This window comes from Enoplosus armatus, chromosome 7 (assembly GCF_043641665.1).
Source record: "Enoplosus armatus isolate fEnoArm2 chromosome 7, fEnoArm2.hap1, whole genome shotgun sequence".
NCBI classification, from domain to species: Eukaryota; Metazoa; Chordata; class Actinopteri; order Centrarchiformes; family Enoplosidae; genus Enoplosus; species Enoplosus armatus.
Genome location: NC_092186.1, coordinates 16,802,275 through 16,827,792, shown reverse-complemented (window position 1 = coordinate 16,827,792; position 25,518 = coordinate 16,802,275). Strand labels below are relative to the sequence as shown.

Sequence of the window (25,518 nt, the reverse complement as noted above, 5' to 3'; positions counted from 1 at the left end):
AGGCCGAGTGTTTCTTCTTAATCACAAATGAGTTTTTCAAGAGCGAGGCGAAGCAGTAATTCATGAGCCAGCCTTTGTACACTCGGCCTATTAAAGATTTAATATTACAGAATTGGCCTATTATGTTTAGCTTTTTAAAAACAAGATCATTAATAAGGTCACAATGTAATGAAAAGTGAAGAGTGTTTTCGGCTGAAGCTCTGACGCTTTTGTTGCTCATAATGTATAATTTCAGCTATTTTTTCCCTTTGCCTTTGTACATCCTACTGAGTGAGGGCATCAGTCAAAGAGTAAACTTTAATGTGAGACACAAACACCCTGAATCTGGATCTTTTTAAATATGGTTCAATGATTTTCAGTTATTTGTCATAAGAAATAGATTTGCAGAGGAACAACTTGTTAAAATCAAATGTCAAATGTCCTTCAGTGCAGATAATGTGAAAGCTATTTTATATATTTATGCACACTCGTGCTTCTATGTGGTTTAGAATAGAAATTGTCATTGAATATTTATTTTATAGCGTCTTCTTCGCTGGTACAGGAGCTCCCATGCTACTGCTCAGAGATTAAACCTTTTCTTTGTTTTGTTAGCAGGAAAAGTTTTGATGATGTTGATGTTTTTATTTTGTTGCTCATCACGTTGTGTTTTCCTCCTTCATTACTACTCCTCAGGCTTTTTACTGGGTTGTTTGCAGAAAGCAGAAGTGTGATCTGTCCGTCCAGCAGGGGGAGGATAGACTCTTGACCTGTACAACCTCAAGATGCAGCTGGGATCCTGAAAGGCAACTTTATCTAAGTCTGGTTCTTGGGGTTTTTATTCACCTGAGACGCTGGCTTCAAACCTCACCTAAACCCTACTATGAGTATTTGTCTTTAAACATTAGTGTTTCTGCTCTGTGTGTTTATAGTTTATCATTTTTAATCACTCCACCTGTTACAAATAAACTAAACCTGCAAAGCTCTCATGTTAAACGCAGATGAGACTTTGTGTTTAACCCTAAACTGAGATGGAAACTTCTTTTTTTTTTTTTAAAAACATATTCATGTCGTCCTTGAACGTACACTTTTGAAGTCATGAATTTGTCCCTGTGCCAGTCTTGATACATATCCATGGATGTATTACGCAGTCCCATTCCACCTTTAATAATTACAGCGTGTTTATTTCTGCTGCTGCTGAAATGAGAGGCGTGCAGGCCAGTAGTGCCCACTACTTCAAATGACTTATAGCCGTCTCAGTGTGTGTGTGTGTGTGTGTGTGTGTGTGTGTGTGTGTGTACAGCAGGCCAACGTGTGTGTTTAGTCTGCCTTAAACTAACGTTCCTGAAAACACGTAGCTTTTTCAACAGTGATAGCATGATCATAATTCACCTCAGTGCTGCCGGACATGTTAAACATACAGAACACCTTCTGAAAGCAGAGTGTGTGTTTCTCACGTCACACTTCAAAACGTTGTGTGAACTGTGATGTGACAAAGACGGATGAAGGTAAAGCGTGACAGGAAATAAAGACAGTTTGGAAATATGTAGTTCAGTTGTGGATTTACTGTCGACGGCTGCAACAGACTTTCACTTTATTCCCGCGGTGGCCATTTTGAAACTTGCGTTTAACTTTCAGAAAGAAGAAAAAACATTATTTCACACATTTCTATCCGGAAGTTATGTCAGAAACTTGGCATATGAATAATAAATTTGACTGATACTGGGTTTTTTAAGGCTGATATTGATATGTGTCAGTGTTTAAAATAATAGGATGTATTCTCCCCAAATCATGGTGTGCAATTCTAATGTTTGCCATGGTGAGGTAGTAAGAAGACACACATGCCAATTATAGGTGAAAGAAATATAAATAAATACACAAACATAAAGTACTTGCTCCATGCAGTTTTGCTACAGAGCCTTCACATGATACTTTATTATAAATTTATATATGATCTGAGTTCAAAGGTCATGAGGTGCTGAGGATGTGCCGCCGCTGTGCCCGCCTCACAGGCTTCGCTCTGTGAATCGGCCACCGGGCCTTTTCCGGGAAGTGTGCGGTCTGCTCGCCTGTGGAGAAATGAAGGGCCGCCGCTGGAGACGTTTCCCTCCATAAAAACACCATGTGAACAAACGCACAAGAGGGCCAAGCTCCATTAATGCTGCTCAGACTGCCAGGGACCAAACTACAGAACATATTCATGTTAACAAGTCACCGAGTCCAGCGATGACTGAGGTCTTACTTTCTTCAAACAAATAAAAAAAACGCCAGTCGGATGAGATCATTTCACTTCCAATGCTAAAACCAAAGTCTAAATTTTCTTGAATAAAGCGACAACCTTTGATTTGCTTCACTTCAACATACTGATGCTGTACTTTAAGGAAAATGTTAATAGTTAACACGGCACTGTGTGCAGACTTGAAGATATTGTCTCTGTGCAGACCTGATGGGGGAAGCTCCTTCATTCTGCCTCAACGCTGCTATTTGACAAAGATACTGAAGAATCAAAGCAAATTGTATTGATGAAAAATATTTTAAAGAGGAAGATGAACAGTGATAATATTTACGTCCATGTTTGACTCAGGGAGGACCTTCATTTTTCAACACGTGAAGGCAAAACCAGCTGTCAGCAGAAAAGGTCACAAGTCATTTCAGATAAACAGGAATGTGTGTGTGTGTGTGCGTGTGCACACTGTTAACAGGCCGCATGAACAGGCCTGCTGGACTCCACAGGTCAGTCTGAGGTTTAGATTTGTAGATTTGTAGTCGTTAGTTTGTGGTATCGATTTAAAAATAAATGCATTCATACGTTAAGTCAGCGTTGACTTAAGATTTTAAATGTGACTTTGCAACATCAACTCCAAAAATCAGCATGCTGATTACAGTACAATATCAGTCCAATATCTGAGTGAATGTACTTAGTTACTTTCCACCACTGTCACTGTCACATCAGCCTGAAACAGTAAAATGAGATTTAAAAGAGACGGCAGAGTCAGACGTACTGCTCAGTTTAAGCATGCTACACAGCACCGTCTTGGCCTCCTCATCTTCAGCCATGGCTGCTAATATCTACTCCTCCTGTGTTCACACTGAACAGAAAGGTTCAGGTTTCATATTTTGGAGCGGCCTTGTGCTGCGAATCCAAACACTTCTGCTTGTATTCTCTAAATGCTGATGATGAATGGACAGACGGCATGAATAGGCTCAGTGTTGTGAGCGCACGTTCATACCACAATCTCCTCCACCACACTCGCACTGACAAGGAGGGGGGAAAAAAGGTGGTGGTGTGCTGAGGTGTTAGACGACGTGCAGCAACATGTTGTACCATGCACCACCTTCACCAGGCTGCTGATCTTACGCTTCGTTCTCCAGAACTAATGCTTGTTTAGTTTGTCTCCAGCCCGCTTTCCCAGAATGGGCAGACCCAGCTGCCTCCAGATTTTTTTCTTCTTCTTCCATTTTGTGGAGATTTTTTTTTTCTGAGTGAAGCCTCCCCAGAGAGCAGTGCTCTACACTGCGGTGAGCTGTCGGCCGTCAGCCTTTCCAACAGGTCTCCCCAGCTGAGGAGGTCTGGTGTCCAGCTGTTCTGACACCCAGAGGACCTGAAACCTCCTCTCAGCCTGCTGCAGGGAACAGAGGGAACTGTGCTCTTCTTATCCAAAGAGTGTTCGGACAGTGGGAGCCTAAAGGTCAGATGAATGACCTTTGTAACAGACTAGTGCTGTTTAAATTTCCCAGAGCAGCTGGGAACATGTGGAAGAGTAAATTACTAACACTCTTCTCCATAAACAACTGCTGGTATGAGACATTTGAGCATTTAAAGGATGAGATGATATTGTAGATTCATCTTACTGTCAACAAGTCCCATTAAAAGACCAAAATGAACAATGAACTCTCTGAAACTGCTTATTTCTCTTGGCCATAGAGCTCAATTGTTGTCACACACACATCATTGAGTCTCACTGGTTGACATGTTCCTCCATTACCATGAGCAGGGGCACTGTACTGTCCTGCTACCATAAATACTGACTAGAGCAGGTGAGAGTCAGAGTCTTCTTTAAAAGGTCCTTTCCAGACATGTTTTAAGACACATGAAAAATAATTTCTGTTTTCTATGCAAATAAGTTGGACACAAGATGTCTAGTTCTCTGAAAAGTCCACACTGTACTCCCCGTATATACACTGGAGTTCAAGTTTCCACGTCACCCTTGTGTAAATTGACAGGAGGGGCAGTAAAGCTTCCACTGCTGATAGACAGACTGTGGATATTCAGTTTTGATGCTAAGAGAGGAAGCTAAACTGAATGTGCATTTTTGTGCCTAATCATCTGGCCGGCAGGTGTTGGCGGTGATGGTGGTGGGGGCTGGATGGATTATCAGTTCTTGTCAGATCACATCTTTGTGTAGCCAACACTGTGTGGACCGGTACCGGGTCGCTGCCCTGCACTAGAGCACAAAATGTGTATTAATCCACCATAAGTAGTCCCCAACAAATGAACTATTTATTCCTGTTTAAGTAGTGTTTGTTAAAAACTACAGTACCCAGCTGTTTCAGGAAATGACTGAGACTTTTTTAAATGTGAAACTATATATTGGTTTTAAAGATTTATGTCTTCAGTCAGAAGCAATGGGAAAAACAGACGGAAAGTACTGAGCAATGGACTAAAACATTGTTTTGGTGATTTTAGGGGATATGTTTACATAAAAAAAATATAGAACAATAACAGCCTCATCCTTTAACACTAACCAGACAGCTGCAACCAACCATGTGAGAGAAGAGCAAATTATCAACACTTTCTTACCTAAACATTTACTGTTGTGGCACCCTTGAGCACCAACAAGACTGTGGTTGTACTCCACTAACCATTAATTGACTAATGACTAATCGACTGATCGTCTAATCATCTAATCGATGCTGTCACTTGAGACAGGCAGCTTTTTTTTTTTTTTAAACCAGAGACAAGCATTTTGAAACACATTAAGATTATGATTAGTGATGAAGTATTTGGGCCAATAAAGCTGTAAATATGTGAAATGTGTCTCATTTTGATCTCATATACCAGTTTGTTACACTGATGCCAGCTTTTCTTCTCTGCACAGTCTCATGTTGTAACTTTGTGTCTCGGGACAGTTCCTCGAATCACGAGTTCACGTCGTCAACACAAAGTGTCGAGGTTTCATACTCTCTTCAGCTGTGGAACTCAAGCACCGAGCTCAGAGGCTTCAAGAAGGTAGTTAATCACTGAAGTGTTGTTCAGGGATTAAATGCGGTGCTTAGACCGGCCACTCGTCCTGCCCAGCTGCTGCTGACGGATGCCAGCGACGACAAAGAGCATTATGTAACCCTTCAGACTGTTTTGACATCAGTCACCTTATCTGGGTTCAGAGGGCCCACGTGAACATCAACACAGTAAACTTTAGTCACCGGGGCAGCGTTTGGGTAAACAGGCAGCAGAAGAAGCTGCAACCACTAACTTCTCTCTCACTACTGAATCGAAAACGTTTCAACAAGACATGTAACCAATTGCACAAATTATTATTAAAGCATTAAAGCATTTCTTTTAACAAATTTCTTTAAACTTCAACCAAAAATTGTGTCCAGTGTAAAGTTGCAACTAATGATTATTAGCCATGCAGTGTTTTGTCACTAGACTGAATATATAACACCTATTGCATGAATTGTCATGATATTCGATACACATTCACGTTCCCCACAGGATGAATTGTAAAAACCTTTCATTTAGCGCCATCATCAGGGTGATTTTGTATTTGTTCAATACTTTGGTTTATGACCAAATACCTGAAGGAAAAACATTTTTCCGCTGGAAACAAAGAATGATTGAATGACTTGAAATAATTAAGAAAGGAAGGGCAACACAGCAGAAGAGGGATCCTCTTCCAGGATGGACACACATACTATAGATGTCATATGTGCAGTGTAGATAGAAATAACCATAGAAAAATGATCACATGGAGAAACAAAATGGCAATGTTAGATAAATAAAGGGCAAACATAAACAAAGAAAATTGTTTTATTGATTTTCAAAATTGCAGTTGATTTTTGGTCAAATGACTAACTAAGTAATCAATTAATCGTTTCAGTGCAGGTTCAGCTCAATGATGATTTCCAGCTCAGTTCACAAAAAGTGAACCTGTGGCATATGAACGCTGACTAAAAAGGAATAAGCAAGCACAATACAAAAAACATTGAATGATTGATTAAAAGTCAGCTGGGATCACAGGAACCGTTTATATCAACTCTCGTCCACGCTGCTTCCTTGTAGGAGGTCTCTTTCTTTTCACCGTCAGAGTGAGGAGGACACCTTCGAGCGGGAGGCCGCTGAGGCCAAAATCCACAACATCCTGAGTTTGTTCAGCGTGAACCTTCACGCAGCAGAGACAGAACAGTCTGCCCCGTACAGGGCTCTCTCATGGACCACCGGCACATCACTCGCTGGTCCGCCAGTCCAGCCAAAAACTCTCTGAGCCCTCGACCCCGTCCACAGGCCACACACTCGCTGACCTGACCAATGAGCTCTCCGGTGGGCCGCTTGTTTGCTTTAGCAGCTCTGCTGACCCTCCATCCTTTCATCGACACAGTCACCACCATCTCTGCATCCGCAGACGGTGACTACATGCTCCGTCTGCTCACACAAACCATCGCCCTCCTCCTTTCTTGATGTTAGGCTTGTCAGTTTACTGACAGACATTAGTCGCTGCTGGTTGGCCGCCTGCCTCCATCTCTTCTCCACAGCTTGGCCCTCAGGACTGGATGCAACCAAGGGATCCTTTTGCCTTGTACGGTGCTCCGCAGTTGTACTCATTAGGGAATTTGGAGCTGCAACCTTTCTTTCACACTTCCTAAAAAGCACAAATCCAAGCTCAGAGGTTGGAGTCATGGATTTCTAAGAAAAGGGTCACAGGTTCAATCCCCGAAAACAAAACACTGACCATCAGACTTTTTGTTTTATTGTAAATCTGCCTGAATGAGAACATCCATAAGTTAGTTTAGAAATTATTAAAACAAGATGTGCATTATAACTTCAGATCTTGTCTCAAAATCATCATGTTTAGACATTACCAAAAGTAATCGATTGTTTTCTGTATACAGTGCAAATTCGACAAAACCTAAAGAAATGCTTTGACTTAAATGCTAATATTCTCACAATGACAATGCTAACATGCTGACGCTAAGCAGGTATAATGTATACCATTTTCACCATCTTAGTTTAGCATGTTAGCATGCTAACATTTGCTAATTAGCACGAAACACAGTCCAGCTGAGGCTGATGGGGATAGTTTTCAGCTATTTGGTTGTAAACTTAAGTAGGCAATTTGACAAAGGACATTTTTGACCTCATGACGAAAAGTTAAAGGATCACCAAAGTGATGACAATTCATCCTGAGGGGCACCATGAACCAAGTTTTATGACACTTCATATACTCCAATAGCTGTTGAGATATTTCACTAAAAACCAAAAGTGTCAATCTGCTGGTGGTGCTAGAGGAAAAGTCAGCAAAGTCATTAGGATTCATCCTCTGGGCACCATGAATATATGTGACAAATATCAGAGCAATCCATCCGATAGTTGTTGAGATATTTCAATTTGGACCTAAAACTAAAAACAGGGCTGCAGTGCTGAAAACTTGTGGATATACAAGCAAAAAAAACGAAAAAAAAAAACTTCAAATTACTTGTTGGGGGTGTTCACCTAGGGCACCAAAACATCCAGGACCACCATGCTAAAAGCAGAAGTACAGTATGGACAAGACGAAGCTCCAAACTGATGCTTTGCTGTAAGAAAAGTGTGAAAACAATGGAGAGCTTTGCGAGGGTCTTCTGTGAAGTACTGATTCATATCTCAGAGAAGAGGTATGAGGAGGAAGTCCACTCCCGCACAGAAAAATGTGAGAGTATGAATGTTGACACGTGGTTATGTTCAGAGGCAGATTTTCCAAATCTACATCTCGTCCGACCCGTCCCACCAGGACGTACGGGAAGTGGAGGCCGCAGCAGACCTCAGCTCTTAGCTGGAAAAGATTGTGGAAACAAGGAGATGTGAAGCAGAGAGAGGAGGAGGGGGGGGGGGGGGTTGCAGTGTGACTAAACATTCCCTCCTGTGGGGACGACATGGGGTTACCACATCTCCAGGAATGTGGTCCTGTAATAGAAAGTTCATCCCTCAGCTGTGGACTCAACAGCCTCTATATTTAGAGACGTCAGTGTCCAATCAGACCTGCACGGAGCACGTCGAGCTGCGCATCAGTCAAACAGCAGATGCTTCTTCTTCCACCTCACCTCACTGGATCACATGCCGAGCGGTAACGATGATGGATTTGGTCATTAAGGTCAAAGTCAGACAGACCTCAGAGGAGTGTGTTCCTCTGTGTGTGTGTTCTGCATCGCAATTTCAGTTCCTGGAGACGCGGAAAGATGCGGAAAGACTGTGGAGTCAATAAAGTTGTTAAACAGTCCACATGACCAAGTATCTGGGAATGTGAAGGGAGGAGTTGATTAGACTGAATGTCTGGCCAAAATGTACATACGCTGGTCCACTGATGGGAGTGGACGAGCAGCAAATCACCTCTGACGACCACTTACTTCACGGCAAAGATGTTTTTTCCACCAGTCTTACGCATTAAAAATCAAACGAGCGGCATTCCAACACTTTTCATGCAGAAAACAACTGCCTGTGTTATCATTTCTTGAACGCTTCCCAAACCACTTTTCCACATGAAGCTTCATTTACCAAATATAATCACTCTTAGGTTGGGGAAACTGGCCACTTGAAGATGATAAACTTGATCTTGAGGGTTGAGGACCAAAAACCACAAAACAAAAACAAAATTCGGCGGTTCGTTGGATTTTTGGATGTATAATACTCAAATTGATTCTCTCGCTTCAGTGTCTATTAAGCAAAATAAAAAGGACATCACACAACTTCAGCAGTGAAATCGTACCTTTGAGAGAAATTTCAGAGTGAGAGAATATGATTCTATGACAGGAAAGAGAAAAAAACCCCAATTTTCTGATGATTCCAGCTGGGGAAGCCAGTCTAATGATAATTAGCTTAAATTTCACAGGCAATCAGTCGCACTGAGCAGTTTTATGATTCGTGATTTAGAAGACATCTGATGGCTAAAATTCACTTGTCAGTGTGCCGAGTTCACCGAGTTCACAGGTTTCAGTTCAGTCAACATCTATCTTATGCTAATTCCTCTAGCTGTTTGGTGCACATTTTGGATCATTTCTTCAGGGTGTATATATATATATATATATATATATACCAAACAAATTAACATTATTCTGTACAGGCCTTCTGGATATGCCCTGGTTCTTATACACTGTTTAAATGTGTAATAATATACTGATGATCAGGACAATACAAGAAACAGATTAAAAGAATGGTCAAAGCTGAAGCAGCACACAGATATTGGCTGCTAGTATGTCTCTACAGTCTCTGAGTTCCTCCAACCTCATGGTTTGGTCTTTGCTCTGACATGCATCAGCTGTGAGACTTTATATAGACAGGTATGTGTGCCTCCAAATCACATTCAATCAGTTGCATTTACCACAGATGGACTCCAATCAAGCTGTAGAAACTCACAGATGAACAAGAGAAATGGGAGGCACCGGAGCTAAGTGTCATAGCAAAGGGTCTGAATACTGATGTCAATGTGATATTCTAGTTTTGTCTTTTTATTAAATAGCAAAACTGTCTAAAATCCTCTTTTCACTTCATCATTATGAGGTATTTGAGTGTAGATTGATAAGGGACAAAATACATTTCAACAATTTTAGTATAAGACCGCAACATAAAATGTGGGTCGGAATACTTTATACTTATTATATTAAAACTGTTACTTAAAACAGACGCTTTGGTTTTGTTTTTTTAAACTGCTCACTAATGACTCAGTTTGAAAAAGTTGATGGCTTGTTTTCAAATCAAATGGAGCAAAAACAAGCACTGAAGAAAATAGTTCACAGCCAGTCCAGCTCAATTAAAAATTTAGAAAGTTATTCTGGAGTGATAATGATATGTGCTTATGAAAAGGACCACAAACACACATACACAACTTTGTATTCTTAGAATCAGAACTGCAGAAACAAACATTTATTTCAGTGGACAAAAGTAACACAACTGCATCAATCTGAAGTAGAAGTAAACAGACCAAATGGATCATACACATTTTAGTACTTATGGGCAGATTTTTATAGTTTTCCTGATTTTTGACCTTCAAGACACCCAGAAAGTTATATTCCTGAAGCCCCCCCACCCCTGCCACCCAGAGTTGTTTAGTATGTATACAGAAGACGCGGACTGCTGGGCAGACTGGAGCAGCTGCTGCTGAGTGCTGAAAATGTAAACCAGTCTAAATGTATGGGATTAGAGAAATTCCCTCAAAGCACGCCTGGTGAAATAGCCACTCAAATAAACACACACACTCTCCAGTCTCCAATATACATCATTTTTATTGTACGGACAGAAAATTATACAATTTGAGAATGTAAAACATTCCCCGTCTGACAAATGAGGAGCCAGAACAGGAAAGAAACGTGTAAAAGAGGAAGTGAAGCAGGGAGGTGGATGGATAGATGGATGCACAGAGGGGGGAGACGCTGGACCGACATGCTGGGATCAGACTTCTCCTGATGCCTGAGGAGAGAAAAAAAACAACTGTTAGAGGTAATTTACTTCATTTTAATAATCCAAAAAGAAGACACATTGTGGTGAAATTGGTGGAGCATGACTATGTAGAGGCTTAAGGACCAGAAAACATGCAGTGACTGAACACGTTTCTTCTCTGGGCATCAAACCTGTGACCTTCTATAACGACTTGGTGACTCTAACCACTTGACCGCTCCGCCGTCTCTGGCGCACAAAGCTCAGCCGTGAAGTCAGCCTGACAATGATCTCTGCAGTGTTTAATCTGTCACACAGCACTTGAACCTCATAAAATTATGACTTAGTATTCACAGAGGCCCTAATTTGGTCATTGACACCTCATCGGTCTCATCACACGCAACAGCGAGCTCCTACATGGGAGGCGGGCAGCAACCAAGCCAACACAAACACAACAAGCAGCCAGGAATCATTAAGCATCCCGCTTCATGGGCGAGTGCAGGGGGAAGGTTTGCCCTCTCAGCTGGCGTTTGGAGATGGCAGCAGTGTTTACATTCCTCAGTGTCAGTGACGGGTGAAACTGGGTTAGGCTTGGAAACAACAGCACAGACCTGCATTGTGCCTTATCACATGACGTTACTTCCTATGAAAACGGCCTGACAGCTAAAGTCACACAGAGGTGTCCGGAGATCAGTGACACAGTATTATAATGTATAACCTTAGGTGTGTCTTTCACACTGCAACCTGCCACGCTATCACACTTCTGTCCCGTAGTTTGATTTACTAAGAAATGAATGCTGTCGTGGTCTCTGTGTCTGCTAGTTTTAACTTTTAAAGATGTGCTAGAAGGAAATTATAAATACATTGGAAATTAAGGCAGGCTCAGGTCTTCCCACCTCTGTGAGGACAAAATGTCTCTTAAAAAGACATCAAAGAAATAAAATGTCATATGTAATCACACTTAAGAGCCCTGTAGACCATTAAGTTTAGATCCAGTGATTTAAAACATTTGAGGTAGGACAGACAGTTTTACAGCAGCCATGTTTTCTGTGCCATAAAATGTGGAAACAAGACCAGAGTGGTGACTATCAGCAGACACTTCAGGCCTGCTTCAGTTATGAATGAGTAACACGGCTCAGGAATGATTTCTGTGAGCATACCTTTGACGTGAGAGCCTTTCTACTCATCGATGTACTCGAAGGGCTCGGGGGGCTCTGGTTCCTGCTCTTCCTCCTCGATTTTGGGGCCGTGCGCGGAGACGGGCTCCACAAGCTCCTCCTCCTCCTCGCTGGTGTCCTTCATGATGATGATCCCGCCTGTATGGAGCTGGTGACAGACAGGAAAAATCAGGCCGAGCGTCAACGCTTGCTGATATATTACAGATATTTATGTTAAAAGTATCCTTGCTCAAAGTCAACAGAACAAGCTGCTCTGTATTTCTTTGTTGTTGACAAGGAACTTGATGCTTATGTAACAGATGGAAAGAAACTGAACTCAGCATTCACAGAGTGCTACAGACTAACTAATCACCAGGGCCAGATTAACTCTCTCAGGGACCCCCCATGAACCCTGCCATTTCCGTGGATTGTGTGCACGTTAGTTAGTAATTAGTAATTATTTTGTGGTAATGTGGTGCATCATCCTAAATGAAAGGGTACTGCAGGAAACTGCATATTAATGTAAGTTGATCCACATAATAGGCTTTCAATAAACCTCCTGACACTGACCAGATTTCAAGATAAGTCTGTAAAACCTCTTCACTTCCTAAACCCGTCTTTGAATGTAAAAACAAACCCATAAAAGGAAAGCAGCATTACAAAACTTTAGACAAGCAAGGACACCATTTTGGCACTTGATACAAAACGTCGTACAATGTAATACACTGAGCTTAGCTCGCTGGACACAAAATCAAACAGTACTTCCTCTTTACAGGACTGGGGTGAGTGCTCATTGGGCGACTGCACGTCGTCCTGCCATTTACTGCGGAAAACTGTTAACATTTACAGCAGGAGCGCAGCCGTCTGGTTTATAGGCCTGTCGAGGGGAGGTTCTGGTCTTGGACACATTCGACGTAGGCCAAAATCAACCTACAGGCTAGATCCTGATTTGAGCAATTTATTTTAAAAAGGAAAATCTCCTCTGAGATACTTAAACATTATCAAATATATCATTAAAACAGTGTTCAGTACATTCCAGATGTTATGTGTGTAAATATTGTATTTCAGGTGTCTCCCAAAAATTCTTAGATACAATGGTGCAATGAACAATAAAAAATAAGTACATTTAACACCTTATTTTCCGCCCTAGCCATGGTATCTAACCCGGCTTCCAGATGAAACATTTCTGTGATGATTTCTCCCTCGATGATTGCTATGTGTCATTGATACGTAGTGATTCTAATAAGAAGCATTTACACTTTGATGCAGAAGAACTAGAAACATGACATTTACTATTGATGTTAATATCTGGGTCTATTTGGTTGATGTATAATGTCAAGTACATATTTCCAGGTTCAGTTATAACATATTTTTCAGCTGTCTTATCATCAGTAGTAAATGTAAGGTGCTTTCACACCAAACCCATTCGGTATGAACCATCTCTGGTGTATTTGTCCGTTCGGTTTGTTTGGACTGGTGTGAAAGCTGAACAATATAATCTTCAGTTGACTTTATACATTTTATTTTACTGTGACTGCCTCCTTTGCAGAACTCTTGGAGTTTCTGCTCAATTTAACTTCACAATTTTAACTATAAAACACACATACACACACTGAGACAGACAGAGGCGTGTTGTTACCGGTTTGAAGGGCTGGTAGCGGCAGGTCTCGGGCATGTTGAGGACTTTGAGCTGAGCTGGCATCGCTCTGGCCGGGTTCTCCAGGAGCTGGAAGTTTGGCTCTGCCTCCTTCTTCTTCTCTTTCTCCTTCTCTTCATCCTTCTTCTCCTTCTCCTTCTCCCCCTCCTGGACCTCCTGCAACAAAGCAGCATTTTCTGCATCAGGACTACTGGAATTACTTTTCTTGCGTACTTGTTCTTTTATCTGTAATTTTTTTTTGTCCCTGTTGAATCTGCTGCCGTCCCGTCTTTTATGTACAAAAAAAAAAGATCATCCACAATTATGATCAGTTTAAGCCCACCATAATCACACCACAACCAGAATCTATTTTTCTAGAATAAATGTGACATTATTTGACAGTTTGGTGGAGTTATGGAGCAATAAATTCTGGTTTCTGTTGTGATTCAGTCCTTTCCTGCTCTGGCGACCTTGATGGTCAGTGATTTGTGGGGCTATCAGACAGACACTGGAAACCCATAAAAAAGGACACTGAAGAACAGTAGGTGCCAAGGGAGCTGGCAATAAAAAAAAAAAGTTTTGTATTTCAAGACCAAACTACATCATCTCCTGCAGTCTTTGCTCCTCTGTCTCAGTTTCTAATGGGAGGCTTCAGGAGTGAACTGTAGATTTATTCTCTGATGGTTTACTGATGAAATCTGCATTTCAACAGGCCTGTTTAGACTTTTATCATCACCAACAGCTGTCTGTTTCTCAGTCACTGATGTCATGTGAATATTCTTATCCTCAGCCTTGTAAGTATTAAATGTTATGTATGCACTCAAAATTTTGTCTACCCAATTCAAAATGAAAATACAGAGTTGCTGAATCAGCAAATTTGTTATTTTTATTTTAAATATGACTTAAATGATAATTCAATTATCAAAATAGTTGTTGAATCCTCTTCTGTCAATTGTTTTAGCGCTACAGTTTTATCATATTGTACATAACAAACACTTTATTTATAAATACCCATTTATCTTTCCCACCATTTCTATTTCCAACATTCTACTCAACATGTTTTATCATCGATATATTTAGTGTTGAAATAAAAAGATACCACAGTGAAGCTTTGAAGGCAGAATAGATTAGCTAAATGTAAATAAAATGATCAAAACCAAAGTCAGCTCTATAAAATGTCATTCTGAACCATCTGACCCCAGTGAGAGTGGATACCTCCCCTTCAACCGCCTTCTTAATAAGTTAAGCCAGATAAAATCAAAAGCCTGAGATGTGAGCAGCCTGGACATTTCCAAGCTCGTCTCTCAGCACCAGAGCTGAGATGTAGCGTGGCAGAGCGGATCCAACATGCTGCTAACGCCCAATGAAAGTTATACTGGCTCTGAACATTGGGTGTGGGTGAGTGAAAAGACTTTGAGAAAAGAAATAAAAGCTAAGTTTGTGTCAAAGCGCAAAAGAGACTGTATACACTGGGTGGATGGATCTGCCTCTAATACCCAACTAAGTATCCAGATCGCTGTGACTTTATCTGCATACCAGGAGGTGAGAAACCAATGCTGTGGAATGAAACGCTTTAACTAAAAACACTGCCATGTGGTTTACTTGAAAGAATGTTCTGTCGTAAAAATAACACCAGATATAATGCACTGCAGAGTATAGTACACCTGAATATTATAAGGCATCTCCCTACCTTCAAAGCAGTCTGGGACTTCAACAATAAATTAACAAATTCTTGAAAACTTCAAAGCCCTGAACAATGTGTCTTCTGAACTTTACTTCAAATACACTGCAAGGGTCAAAGGATCAAAAACAGTCCATTTGTTTTCATTTCGGCAGACCAATAAACACAATTAAATTCTTTGCAATGTAGACATGTTCTTGTGAGTACAGGATCCTTTTAAAATGGAAGGAGTGAGAACAAACGAGGTCATAAAATAAGATTATTAGTTATGAGGGAGGAGAGGATATTGGAGGGCTGTGCATTTCCACTCACCACTTCCATCTTCTCCTCCTCCTTCTCTTTCTTTTCCTTCTCCTTCTTCTTGGCTTTGGCTGTGATGGAGAGAACAGCGGTGGATACCTGCCATGCAGAGAGAGAGAACAGAGACGTTTCCACAATGTAACACAATACCATAGATACTCAGACCTTCTACAGACACGGCTTAAAATGTACAAAACTAGTCAACCACAAAATAAACCCTGCTTGGTCTTTTCATTACATTCTCCAAGAGCATCTAGGATTGTGAAATGAAGCAACTGAGAAAAATAGGCCAGAGATGCTAAAACAATAAATATAACGGGCGAAGAAAATGATGAGTCTGACAGCGAGGGTTCAAAATTATTCACAAATCAATATGAGGCGAGGTCAGCTTTCCTCAACTAATAATTTCAGAAAAAGGAAAGCAAAACAAGCTGATCTGTTGTGGCGCCTCAGTTCTCACCTTCTCCTTCTCTTTCTCTTTGGGAACCTCCAGAGCGGGTGGGTAGGCGAAGGTGGAGGGCTTACAGTTGGAACGGTACTGCACCTTAGGCATCTGAACAGGAAGACAGAAGAAGAGAAGATGCTTAGTAACTTTTACCTAACCTGAACATGAACTACCTGTCAGATCCACTTTAGAGGGAACAGACCAACATCCACTGATATCACTTTGTGTGCCTAAATGGACCATGAGGTGAGATTGTTTCGTCAACTGTTTCCAATGCCAAGAATGAACTCAACAAAGATGTCAACAAACAAGTCTTTCTGGCTGAGTGTTCTTAGTTAAAAAGAGTAGAGTTATTTTACAGTACAGCAGTAAACAGTCATTTATCTCAGGATATGCACAGAGAACTGTAGGAACATGTTTCAGTGGAGCCACTCATGGAAAAACAGCTCCATAGCACTACTGGAATTCAAAAGCTCCAAAGGGAACCATTAAAATGCTGTTACTGCAGACACACTGGAAGGAGCTTGGCTTAGCTAGGTTTTAAAGTGAAATTTACATTCAACTGGTTAGACAAAAGAAGCAGCACTTATTACAACAGCTACCTTGACCTTTTAGCTGCAGGCTTAACCTTATGTAAAAATGAAGAAGTGCTCTGTCAACTTTACCTAGACAAACATAAAGGATGATCTCCAGCCAGAGCAGCATCAGCAGGTGCCTTCTGTTTAGTGTGAGCCTTCGAATTAGAACACTGTTCTGAAACTAAATGACTAAACAGTCTCTATGGTCCAACAGAGCAGCACAAGATGTGACCAGGGGGAACTTCATATTTTTTATCACCTCATTATTCAGCCGTTTCACTGCAGTATGGAGGCAGAAAGAGAAGCAGCGAGGCAGTGAAGTGACTTCTCAAGATAACCTACAGATTTGTTGCTAAAAAAGAAAACTGGTAAATGACGAGGACGTTCAAAGACTGAAAACTCCTGCTGCGTAGTTAAACAGGTGCTGACGAGCCTTGGCAGGGTGCCGCATATAGTCTACACACAATACGCAAAAAGCGTATAGGCCTCCCTGGTGTCAGGTGCTGACAATCCGGGTAGCAATGAAGAGATAATGCCCATCTAATGTCTGTTTAAGACCCCAATATGTCACAGTGATCCCTTGGCATCAGTGTGCGAGTGGCAGGAGGCCAGAACAGGCCCGGAGTCAGGAGGGCCTTGTTATGGATAAGCTGCTGGTGACAGTTGTTGCCAAGGCAAGAAGCTAAATATTTTCTGCACCAAACACAGTGCCAAATACAAATTCAGTAGCCAAATTTAGCAGCTATACTTTCCCCCAGAGCAGTTATATTTTAGCATTAACACAGCAAAGTTTGTACAATATAAATACACATTGTGATATTCTAAGTATAATAAGTATATGCAGGATAATCCACTTATAATAATGCATGGTGTAGTGGTTTGTGCTTATCATGGAGTGCCCTCTTACATGACAAAGGACGCCAAATAAAACAAGAAGTTTCTGCATTTTATGCCACATTTTGAACATCTGAAAGGAATCTTTCAGGATTTTTTTCAGACCTGTGTTTGAGACCTTTCAGACCTCTATGGCTGCTTACCCACACACACATTGTTTCTGACACACTAAGCCTAACCACTTCAGTACCTTGAGATCCTTGTTGAGGCCGATTATAGCAGTTGGTGTGAAGGCCAGTGACAGGAAGTGGGAGAGGGGGAACCAGAACCAGAACTGGGTGAAGACCAGCAGGCCGACCATCGACGGCATGTGAGTGTGACCCGTCCTGGACTGCAGAGAGATGGTCACATTACGTCCACCTGGACAACAGAGGGCAGAGGAGGTAGAGAGGGTTTCAGTATTATGGCACAGACCTGCATGATGAAACAAACCCATTTCAACTTGGCACAATAATCATATGACGAGGGAGTGGGAGGTTAATGAGGGTACAGACCAGGATGGTCACCACCCTGAGAAGGTTGTCTTTTGGCTTCAACCTGTCTGATCTGTTGATCCCAGGGCAGGATTTATATTACCAGGGACAAACTGGCGAGCCAATTAAACCCAGGAATGCATTGTCTACAGCATCCTGCATTTAAATCTAAAAAATAAACTTCCTTCATAATTATTAGATGTGAGCTACACAGGAGATTAATAATTCATCTACATCACAAGAGGTGTGTCAGCTGTCCCAAAAATAAAAGATGCCTTTCCCAGCTGTGTTAAAGTAGCTACAGAATATATAGAGCTAATTTTTCATCTTAATGTTTTTTTAAAGGAGTTAATCTGTTTTTAATCAATTTCTATCCAGACTTTATGTTTCATGGTTAAGAAGATGCTCCGTTACCTCCTGCAAAAGGACATTATTCAACATTTATCTCATCAAGAAAAATGTCAGGGAGCCTTTTGGATAACTGGAACATTGTTGCAGGCTACAGATATTGTATTAGGATCTGGTTTATCATTTTAACATGGACAAAAAAGATCTTGTAATGTTAGTGAATGTTAGTGAAAAGTGTGCTCTCTACCAAATAGAAACTTGGGTCAATTTCAGTTTGTCTGAAGACAGAGCGAGGGGGAGAAAGAGAAGATAGGAGGCAACCAGGATAAATTCATTTCTATAGGGATGAAAAGAAAAACTTTCCTTTAAAAAGAGTAGGCTACTAGAGAGTAGTCCTTCCAACTAAAAATCTGACCTGCCCAGACAATACCAGTTAAATCATCTGCTGCTTTACTTTATACCTACTTGTTTTCTGAGATGATTTAATAACAGGGCCTTATCTTGACATCTGAACCAGTCCTGAAACCATTCCACTCTCATGGATTGAACGTTTGCCAGAATGAGTCACGAGGTCTGCTCGCTGCACCACAACTTTGTGCTTAAGAGTCTCTTAAAAACTTGAGAAGACGTTGAGAGCACTTGACTAGTGCCCCCCCCCCCCCCCCCCCCCGCCCCCCACCCGCTGTTTTTGCCAACTCTTAGTTTGGTGGGTCAAATTTTGTTGGTGAGGGAGACAGTGATTTGATTCCTCAAAAGGTGTTATATGACAATATCATGACAGTATCAACAATAACCTGCTTGCTGTGTTGCTGAAACCAGTAAGACAGAAAGAAGGGGCATGTTTCGTTACATGGATGACATACATATTTATAATGACATATAAATATTATAATAATTAAAGCTAATTAATAGACTGTAGCGATTAGTGAGGGAAAGACTGTAAATGGGGGCTGAACATGTAGGGGTGAGAGAGAGTGTGAGAGTACGAGCAGACATTTCCTGTGTAATGAGCACCAGTGATCATGAAACTGAGCTCTAAATCACTTCCGCCTGTCAAATTAAATACAATTACCCGTGCACCTCAAAAAAACACCTCACCTCACCAAGTACTAAAACACTCACACCGCACAAGCTTGAGTATGTCTGACATTTGAACAGCAGTGGTGCGTTTCCTGCCCGGATGTGTTTAAACTGTAAGCTACACACCGAACTGTACTGAAAACATGGGTTAAGCACAGAGAGCTGGAGTTTGGCACAAAGAGCAGAAGGGGGGGGGTTGCGGTATGAAAATGACACCTGTGGTCAGGGTTTTTCTGGATGGTCTCACGCAGGGTCATCTTGGCATGTTTGCTGAGTTTATTACAGTTAATGTGCCTGATTTTATATATGCCCATCATCAGGATGGCTAATCTGCTAAGAACAAAAATAACCAGCGATAGGCAATTTTATGACTGATGAAAAACGTTCATGAGTCACAACATTTCAAAAACACATACACTGCACTTATCCTTTGAAGTAACGGTGCAAATACTTGAGATAGGCTTCACTCTGTATAAGTTGCAACACCTGATAGACAGCATGTATTTAGACAGCAGTGTGTAAACAGAACTGGTTTCTTTCTGGCTTAGCACACAAGGTTTTATGTTAGTGCCAGAAAATAGGTTTCTGCTCCTGCCTGCATTGAGGGTTTGTATATACATGTGAATATGGGGTGTGTTCGGCCTGTGTGCAAGTGTGTAGCTCTCCATGTGATGATGTGCAGCTCTCTAGGACCTCACACACACACAAACACACGCCGCATGCTTGTGTCCACAAACACCCGCACAGACACACAAACACAGAGACTATCAGACAAACAGTAATCACCAGAGGGAGACCAACAGGCCATATGGCTGAGAGCAGAGCAGTGCTGAGGTAGGAACGCCAGGCGCTAATGCACCTTAGGATGATCTGTTCCAGAGACACAGTGCACGGGTGGTCAACCGAAGAAGGTTACTCTGTGTTTGCTTGAGTGTAAAGGAGCTCAAATTACAACAAACACGCAGACAGAAAACCACAAACCCACATTACAGTTAGAGCAGTTCACTTCTTTTAGCGTAATTAAGAATTTGGGTCTTTTCGTATCGCCCTGAGGCGTGAAAGCTCAGAGGCAGACGGGACCACATACTGGTTTGATCTCTTGCTCAGTGACAGACATGGTTAAACCCATTGCCTGCTGAGGAGCTCAAGCTGGTGTCTTTCCAGTTAACAGACTTTATTTCTAACTACCAGCCTGTCAGGTAAATATGTCTCGTACCCTTCTGTTTGGACACTAACCTGCGTCGAGGATTCCCTGGGCCAAGATGGCGCCGAACTTGGCCATAACGTCATCATGCTTGTCATTGATCACCTTCGCATAAAGCTGTCTGAACTGGTTCACCTAAAATAGTGAGGGGAGGAAAATATGTTAATGTACAAAATATAATTACTGGTGTGACGCTAATGGCCATGAACAGCATTTTATTTGTGTTATGATACTATGGATCAACGACAGGTTCCTTTCTTTAAATTTGATAATTAGAGTATATAATAGGGACTAGAATTTTCTTTTTATTAACATTAACGTGACATTTTGAATCCAATAAAATTGCCAAAATGTGAACTTTAACATGTTATATGGCCATAGTTTACACCAATGTTTCTCCATTTAAACAAAATCATGGCAACTCAGATGGCAACAAGATGCACCAATATGCCTTTTAGTAAACCTAGTTTTTCATTATTACTTTATTTTTTGAATGCAATTAATGACTAAGAATCACCTCAGGCTTTAAAATACTGCAGAGAGGCTGTACGGTTGTACTTTTTTCAGAAAGTCAGTGCCTCCTTGTCAGAGGTTCTACAAATTAAGGGGAAGGTATATGTTTGAAGTGGTTGTCACAGGCTGCAATGCAATTTGTCATACTTGCACTCTGTCAGCATAATATTCATAACAAAGCCACATCAGCATGATGGTGGTATAGTATGTGTCCCAGCACTAACAGCATATCTCGATAGCCAGAGTGTACTTTGAGTAAACACTGTGCTGGGTAGTTATCGGCCAGTTTGGGCCAATTTACCACCTTAAAACTAGAGGCCTAAGACATCTGTCTACAACTGTGAAGCAGAAATTACAAAGACTGGGACTTTGAAATAAACAGTCAAGGATGCAATACCTCCTGACGTTCCACTGTTTGAAAAAAACTGCCTCTTGCACAATCCTGCATACCGCCTTGAGCTTTAAGGACTGTTGCTGTGCAGATGAGGAGTCTTTGAAAATGTGTCTGGGAAATCTTAACAGTCTATGACAAAGTATGAGGTGCTGCGAGGGTGAGTGCGTGCAGTTATGCCTGGACTAGTCACTCTCCAGTCCTCCGTAACACAGATTTCTTTCCCTCTAACGGTCCTGATGCTGTCTGCTTTTGGTCAAGTCTTCCCCTTTTCTTTCCCCTTACTGTTAACTCAGCAAAAGCTCTGGTCTCAGTGGTATTAAGCATGATTTTAAGAGTCACTGAGGCATGTCGTTGTTTCATAAAGACAAGAAACAGAGCAGTGTTTTTACAAACTGGTTCACACTGAAAAGGAACTTTCTCTGCTGTTTTAAAGGTCTGCTAGACCAAAACTGATGTTTTTGAAGCCTGTTATCACTGCTGGCTATAAACAAATTTTGTTAATGATAACCGAGTCAAAGAAAATAAAAACATTTTACCTTGGGACAGGTGACTTCAGTCTGCTGGATCATGATGAGGGCAGAGGCTATGAGGGCGCCCTGTCTCACATAATTTACTGGGTCGTTGGTCATGGGCTCCAGCAGATTGATGGCCTCCTGTGGAGGGAAAGGCATAACAGAAAAGCTGGTAATGTTTCTCGAAATTAAATGTACTTTCAGTAAATAGTTATTTACCAGATGCACAACCCTTCTGGGGCTTGTAAATAATAATCTACGGCCAAATTAGGTAGCAATGAATGACTGATCATATTTTTCTGAAGAGGAAAAAGTTGTTCTTTGATGTATAAAAAAGAAAAAGAAAGAAAAGAAGCTCCTGGAAGGTAAAGTGGATGAAGAAATTGATCTTTCAGGACTGCTCAGTGGGACATCTGTTGGAAGAGAGTGATGATTATCTTCTGACTACTTAAGAATAAGATGTGTAGGAAATGGCACCTTGGGCGGTCTTCTCTAGTTTAGAGTCTCTCAAGGGCAAACCCTCCACAGCTCAACAGTAGGTTTAAAATGGGTTGAAAGGCTGGAAATCCTCATTTGGTTGCTCAATTTGGCAGAATGGTTACTATATTTTTAGGTTTAAATTGGGGGTGATAGATGTCCTGTGTAATCCCCTCTAATTACTTATTTTAATTGTGCCGCAGTCCTGTAGTAGTGAAATCTGTTTCACTTGTTTCAGATTGAAACAACAGGACATGAAACTGACAATTTGATGGTTTTTATTCCATACGCATTTTGCCATTCCCAGCAGAGCAGATCGGTGCAACAGGGGCACTTTTGCTTGGTTAAATACAGGAAAACGGATAATCAACAGAGGCAACCAGACCACACAAATTAATGACATTAGTGTCATCCATATCTGGTTGCCCGGGACAACTGAGTAACAGTTACAAGCCCAGCCTTCCTCCCATGAGCACTCTGAATGAATAAAATGAGGCAGGACCACCTCTTTCCTCCTTTTATTTCTGTACTCTCCTCTGTTCTCAGCTGAGCAGTAATGGCTGTAACCCACACCACCAGACTGGGAGGGAGGCGTCAGCTCCGCCGAGGAAAGAGAAACAAACTAGGATGATGACAGTGGAGGTAAAATAAACCATGTTTCATCAGTGTTCTCGGCTCAGCTGGCTGAGACAGCCGTGTGCCGGGATGATAAGAGTGTAAAGCCAACACCAGTCGACCACATCCTGTTCCTGATAGGTTTAATTGAGGGTATTTACTGTCAGACCCAATCAGCAGAGCAGGTCGACACATAATGTGGTTGCTTAAGATCCTCTTAATCCATGTACAGTGGTGGACTGTTTTCTTCAGGCTTGTACCTCAGCGTGAGTTTACCTTTAAATTATATTCAATTCAGTACTGCTAAAAACTGGCCAGAAGCTTGTGTAAATAAATGGAACAGTGCAGAACCCACTTTACCACGACATGATTTCCATTTTCATACATATTTATAAAACTGTATCATATGACAGTATTCTGAAACTATGAAATGGTTCTTGAGAGTCTGTTTTCACACATATTTCTTGGAGAACAACGTTTCCATCCAATTCACGAAACAAGCTGAACTGTATTTACGATTTTCAATATGGCAAAAAATCAGCATAAATCAAACTAACTACACAAAAGGTCAAAACAGCTTTCCTGTGCAGTTCTTTTACATAAAACACAAAAAACAGATCAGGAGCACCAGTCCAGTAAAAATATCCAAAGCCCAAGGTGTATAAATGATGGCAAAGGAATGTGTTCCCTCTAAAAAGGTGACCCACTTCTCTTGCCACAACATCATTACTCTCACTAAGGACCTAATGTGCTCGAGGTTTTGTTCTGGAAAAACCAAGCAGAGGGGCTTTGGAGCTGATCAGCTCTGTAGCATGCCTCGGCCTGATCTGGTCCAAAACATTCACTTTGGTGCTTCAAGGCTCAGGATGCAATGAGCCATGACTCTAGTTGGGTTGTGCCACCTGAGACTGATCAGCCCACATAGTTAAGACAAGCCGGGAACTGGCAGCCCCCCGACTTCTGTCTTCTTCACTCTCCTTTTTGGACTTCAGTGAACCCAAACGCGATGACAGGGTACAGCCCGATGACTGTGTGCCAATTTGGACCATTTTATCAGCAAATCTCCAAAGAACTTTCCACAATTTATGTGCTCCTCAGTGTTGACCCTCCATGACAGTTAAAATAAATGTCAATAGATTACAAGTGAAATAGCTGTTTACTTTATGTTTTAATCACTATATACAGTAATCAAACTGTTATGATTTGAAAATTGTCTTGAAGCAGGTGAAGTTCAAAGGAAGACAAGACTTGTAAGATCAGCTTGGGATAATAACAATAAAATATAACATAATTTGTTCTGATGGGATCATTACATCTGACAAGAGGAAAGTAACAGTCTTTTCTCAGTAACCTCTGCAGGGGCCACAGAAAGTGAGTCTGTACTCGCCCATCAAACATGAACCTCTCAGAGGAGCCATGAATTGGCTGCTTTAAGGAAAACTCTTTGTGCAGCACAGATAGTCGGATGCTCTGGTAGATGTTATTGTGCTGACACCTCATTAATTAAGAAGTCATCACTTACATCTTGAAACTGCACTCACCTTGTTGCCTGTCCCAGCACAGCAGATGCCCAGAGCCATGGCAGCTCCACAACGCACATGAGGGTTGTAGCTCTCTGACAAAAGAGACACCACACTGGGACACTGCTCAGGGGTCCTGAAGGGAGACAGAGAGAGAACGAGAAATTAAGAGTGAGTCAAGAAAAGGTCCATGAATTTAACCATTAAAACGACACAGAGTTGAGGACAAGAATGTGGATTTCATCTTAACCACTGTGAGCATTATATACAACTATAAAAAGAAAGATCCAGCAATGATACCTTGGGCTATGATTAAAAAATATATATTTATTTTCTAATGAAATATTACAGTAGTGTGAAGGATAAATGTCACCAACTAGTTTTAGTTTAAAGATCAATTTGAGAAATCACAACTCTTGTTTGGCTGTGGCACAATATGTGTAGGAGGTTTTTTATATTCCAATTGTCTCCACAAGAATATTAAAAGGGAAACTGTAAGAGACAGAGTTTGAAAATTAAAAGTTTCTGAGACAGAGCTAGACAAAGTGTAGACAGAAGAAAGAGAGAGAGAACAAGAAAAGAGAAAGAGCATGGGTGTAAAATGCGGGGCTTTGATTTATGTCTCTGAAAACTCTCCAAGTCCTTATGCATTTTCTCCCAGTGGAGCTGTTGTGGAATAGGGAGAATAGAAATCACTGAGCCAAACCATTTAAGCCAAATGTTTGGCTCGAGGTACAATGGCAAAGGCTGTGGCTCTAAAAGATTTCTTTCCACCTCTTGTACTGTATAAACTGTTGGCAAAATGAAGTGAAGATTAAGAGATGCTTATTAAAATGTGCAAAGAATACGTCTATTTTTTTTAACTGTTCATTACAAAAAACAACTTATTCAATTGAAATAGTCTAGATTATGGGATTGTAGTAGAAAGAAAAATGCACTTAAAAAAGCATCCAGATATGAGTAACGTCTGCAAAAGACCACTCCACATTATGTGCTGCTGACTATATGACGAAAGTATTATGAGTCAAAGGTTTGCTAAGATAAGGACCACACACAATTATTAGGCACTTAGGGTCTTAGGAAGAGGGGGA

General features: G+C 41.2%; 1 protein-coding gene across 1 annotated transcript in view; it reads right to left on the bottom strand.

The window, feature by feature from the left end:
* Window positions 1-10,437: 10,437 nt before the first annotated feature.
* psmd1 (proteasome 26S subunit, non-ATPase 1) overlaps window positions 10,438-25,518 on the bottom strand; it is a 36,775-nt gene continuing 21,694 nt past the window's right edge. Inside the window, exons 17-25 of the mRNA XM_070908427.1 lie at window positions 24,449-24,563; window positions 21,840-21,956; window positions 20,429-20,531; window positions 17,482-17,651; window positions 15,835-15,927; window positions 15,387-15,473; window positions 13,397-13,570; window positions 11,761-11,926; window positions 10,438-10,633 (exon numbers count right to left, since the gene is read on the bottom strand). Coding sequence (XP_070764528.1) covers window positions 11,780-11,926; window positions 13,397-13,570; window positions 15,387-15,473; window positions 15,835-15,927; window positions 17,482-17,651; window positions 20,429-20,531; window positions 21,840-21,956; window positions 24,449-24,563 — 1,006 coding nt within the window. The 3' untranslated portion in view covers window positions 10,438-10,633; window positions 11,761-11,779. The remainder of the gene's footprint in view (window positions 10,634-11,760; window positions 11,927-13,396; window positions 13,571-15,386; window positions 15,474-15,834; window positions 15,928-17,481; window positions 17,652-20,428; window positions 20,532-21,839; window positions 21,957-24,448; window positions 24,564-25,518) is intronic.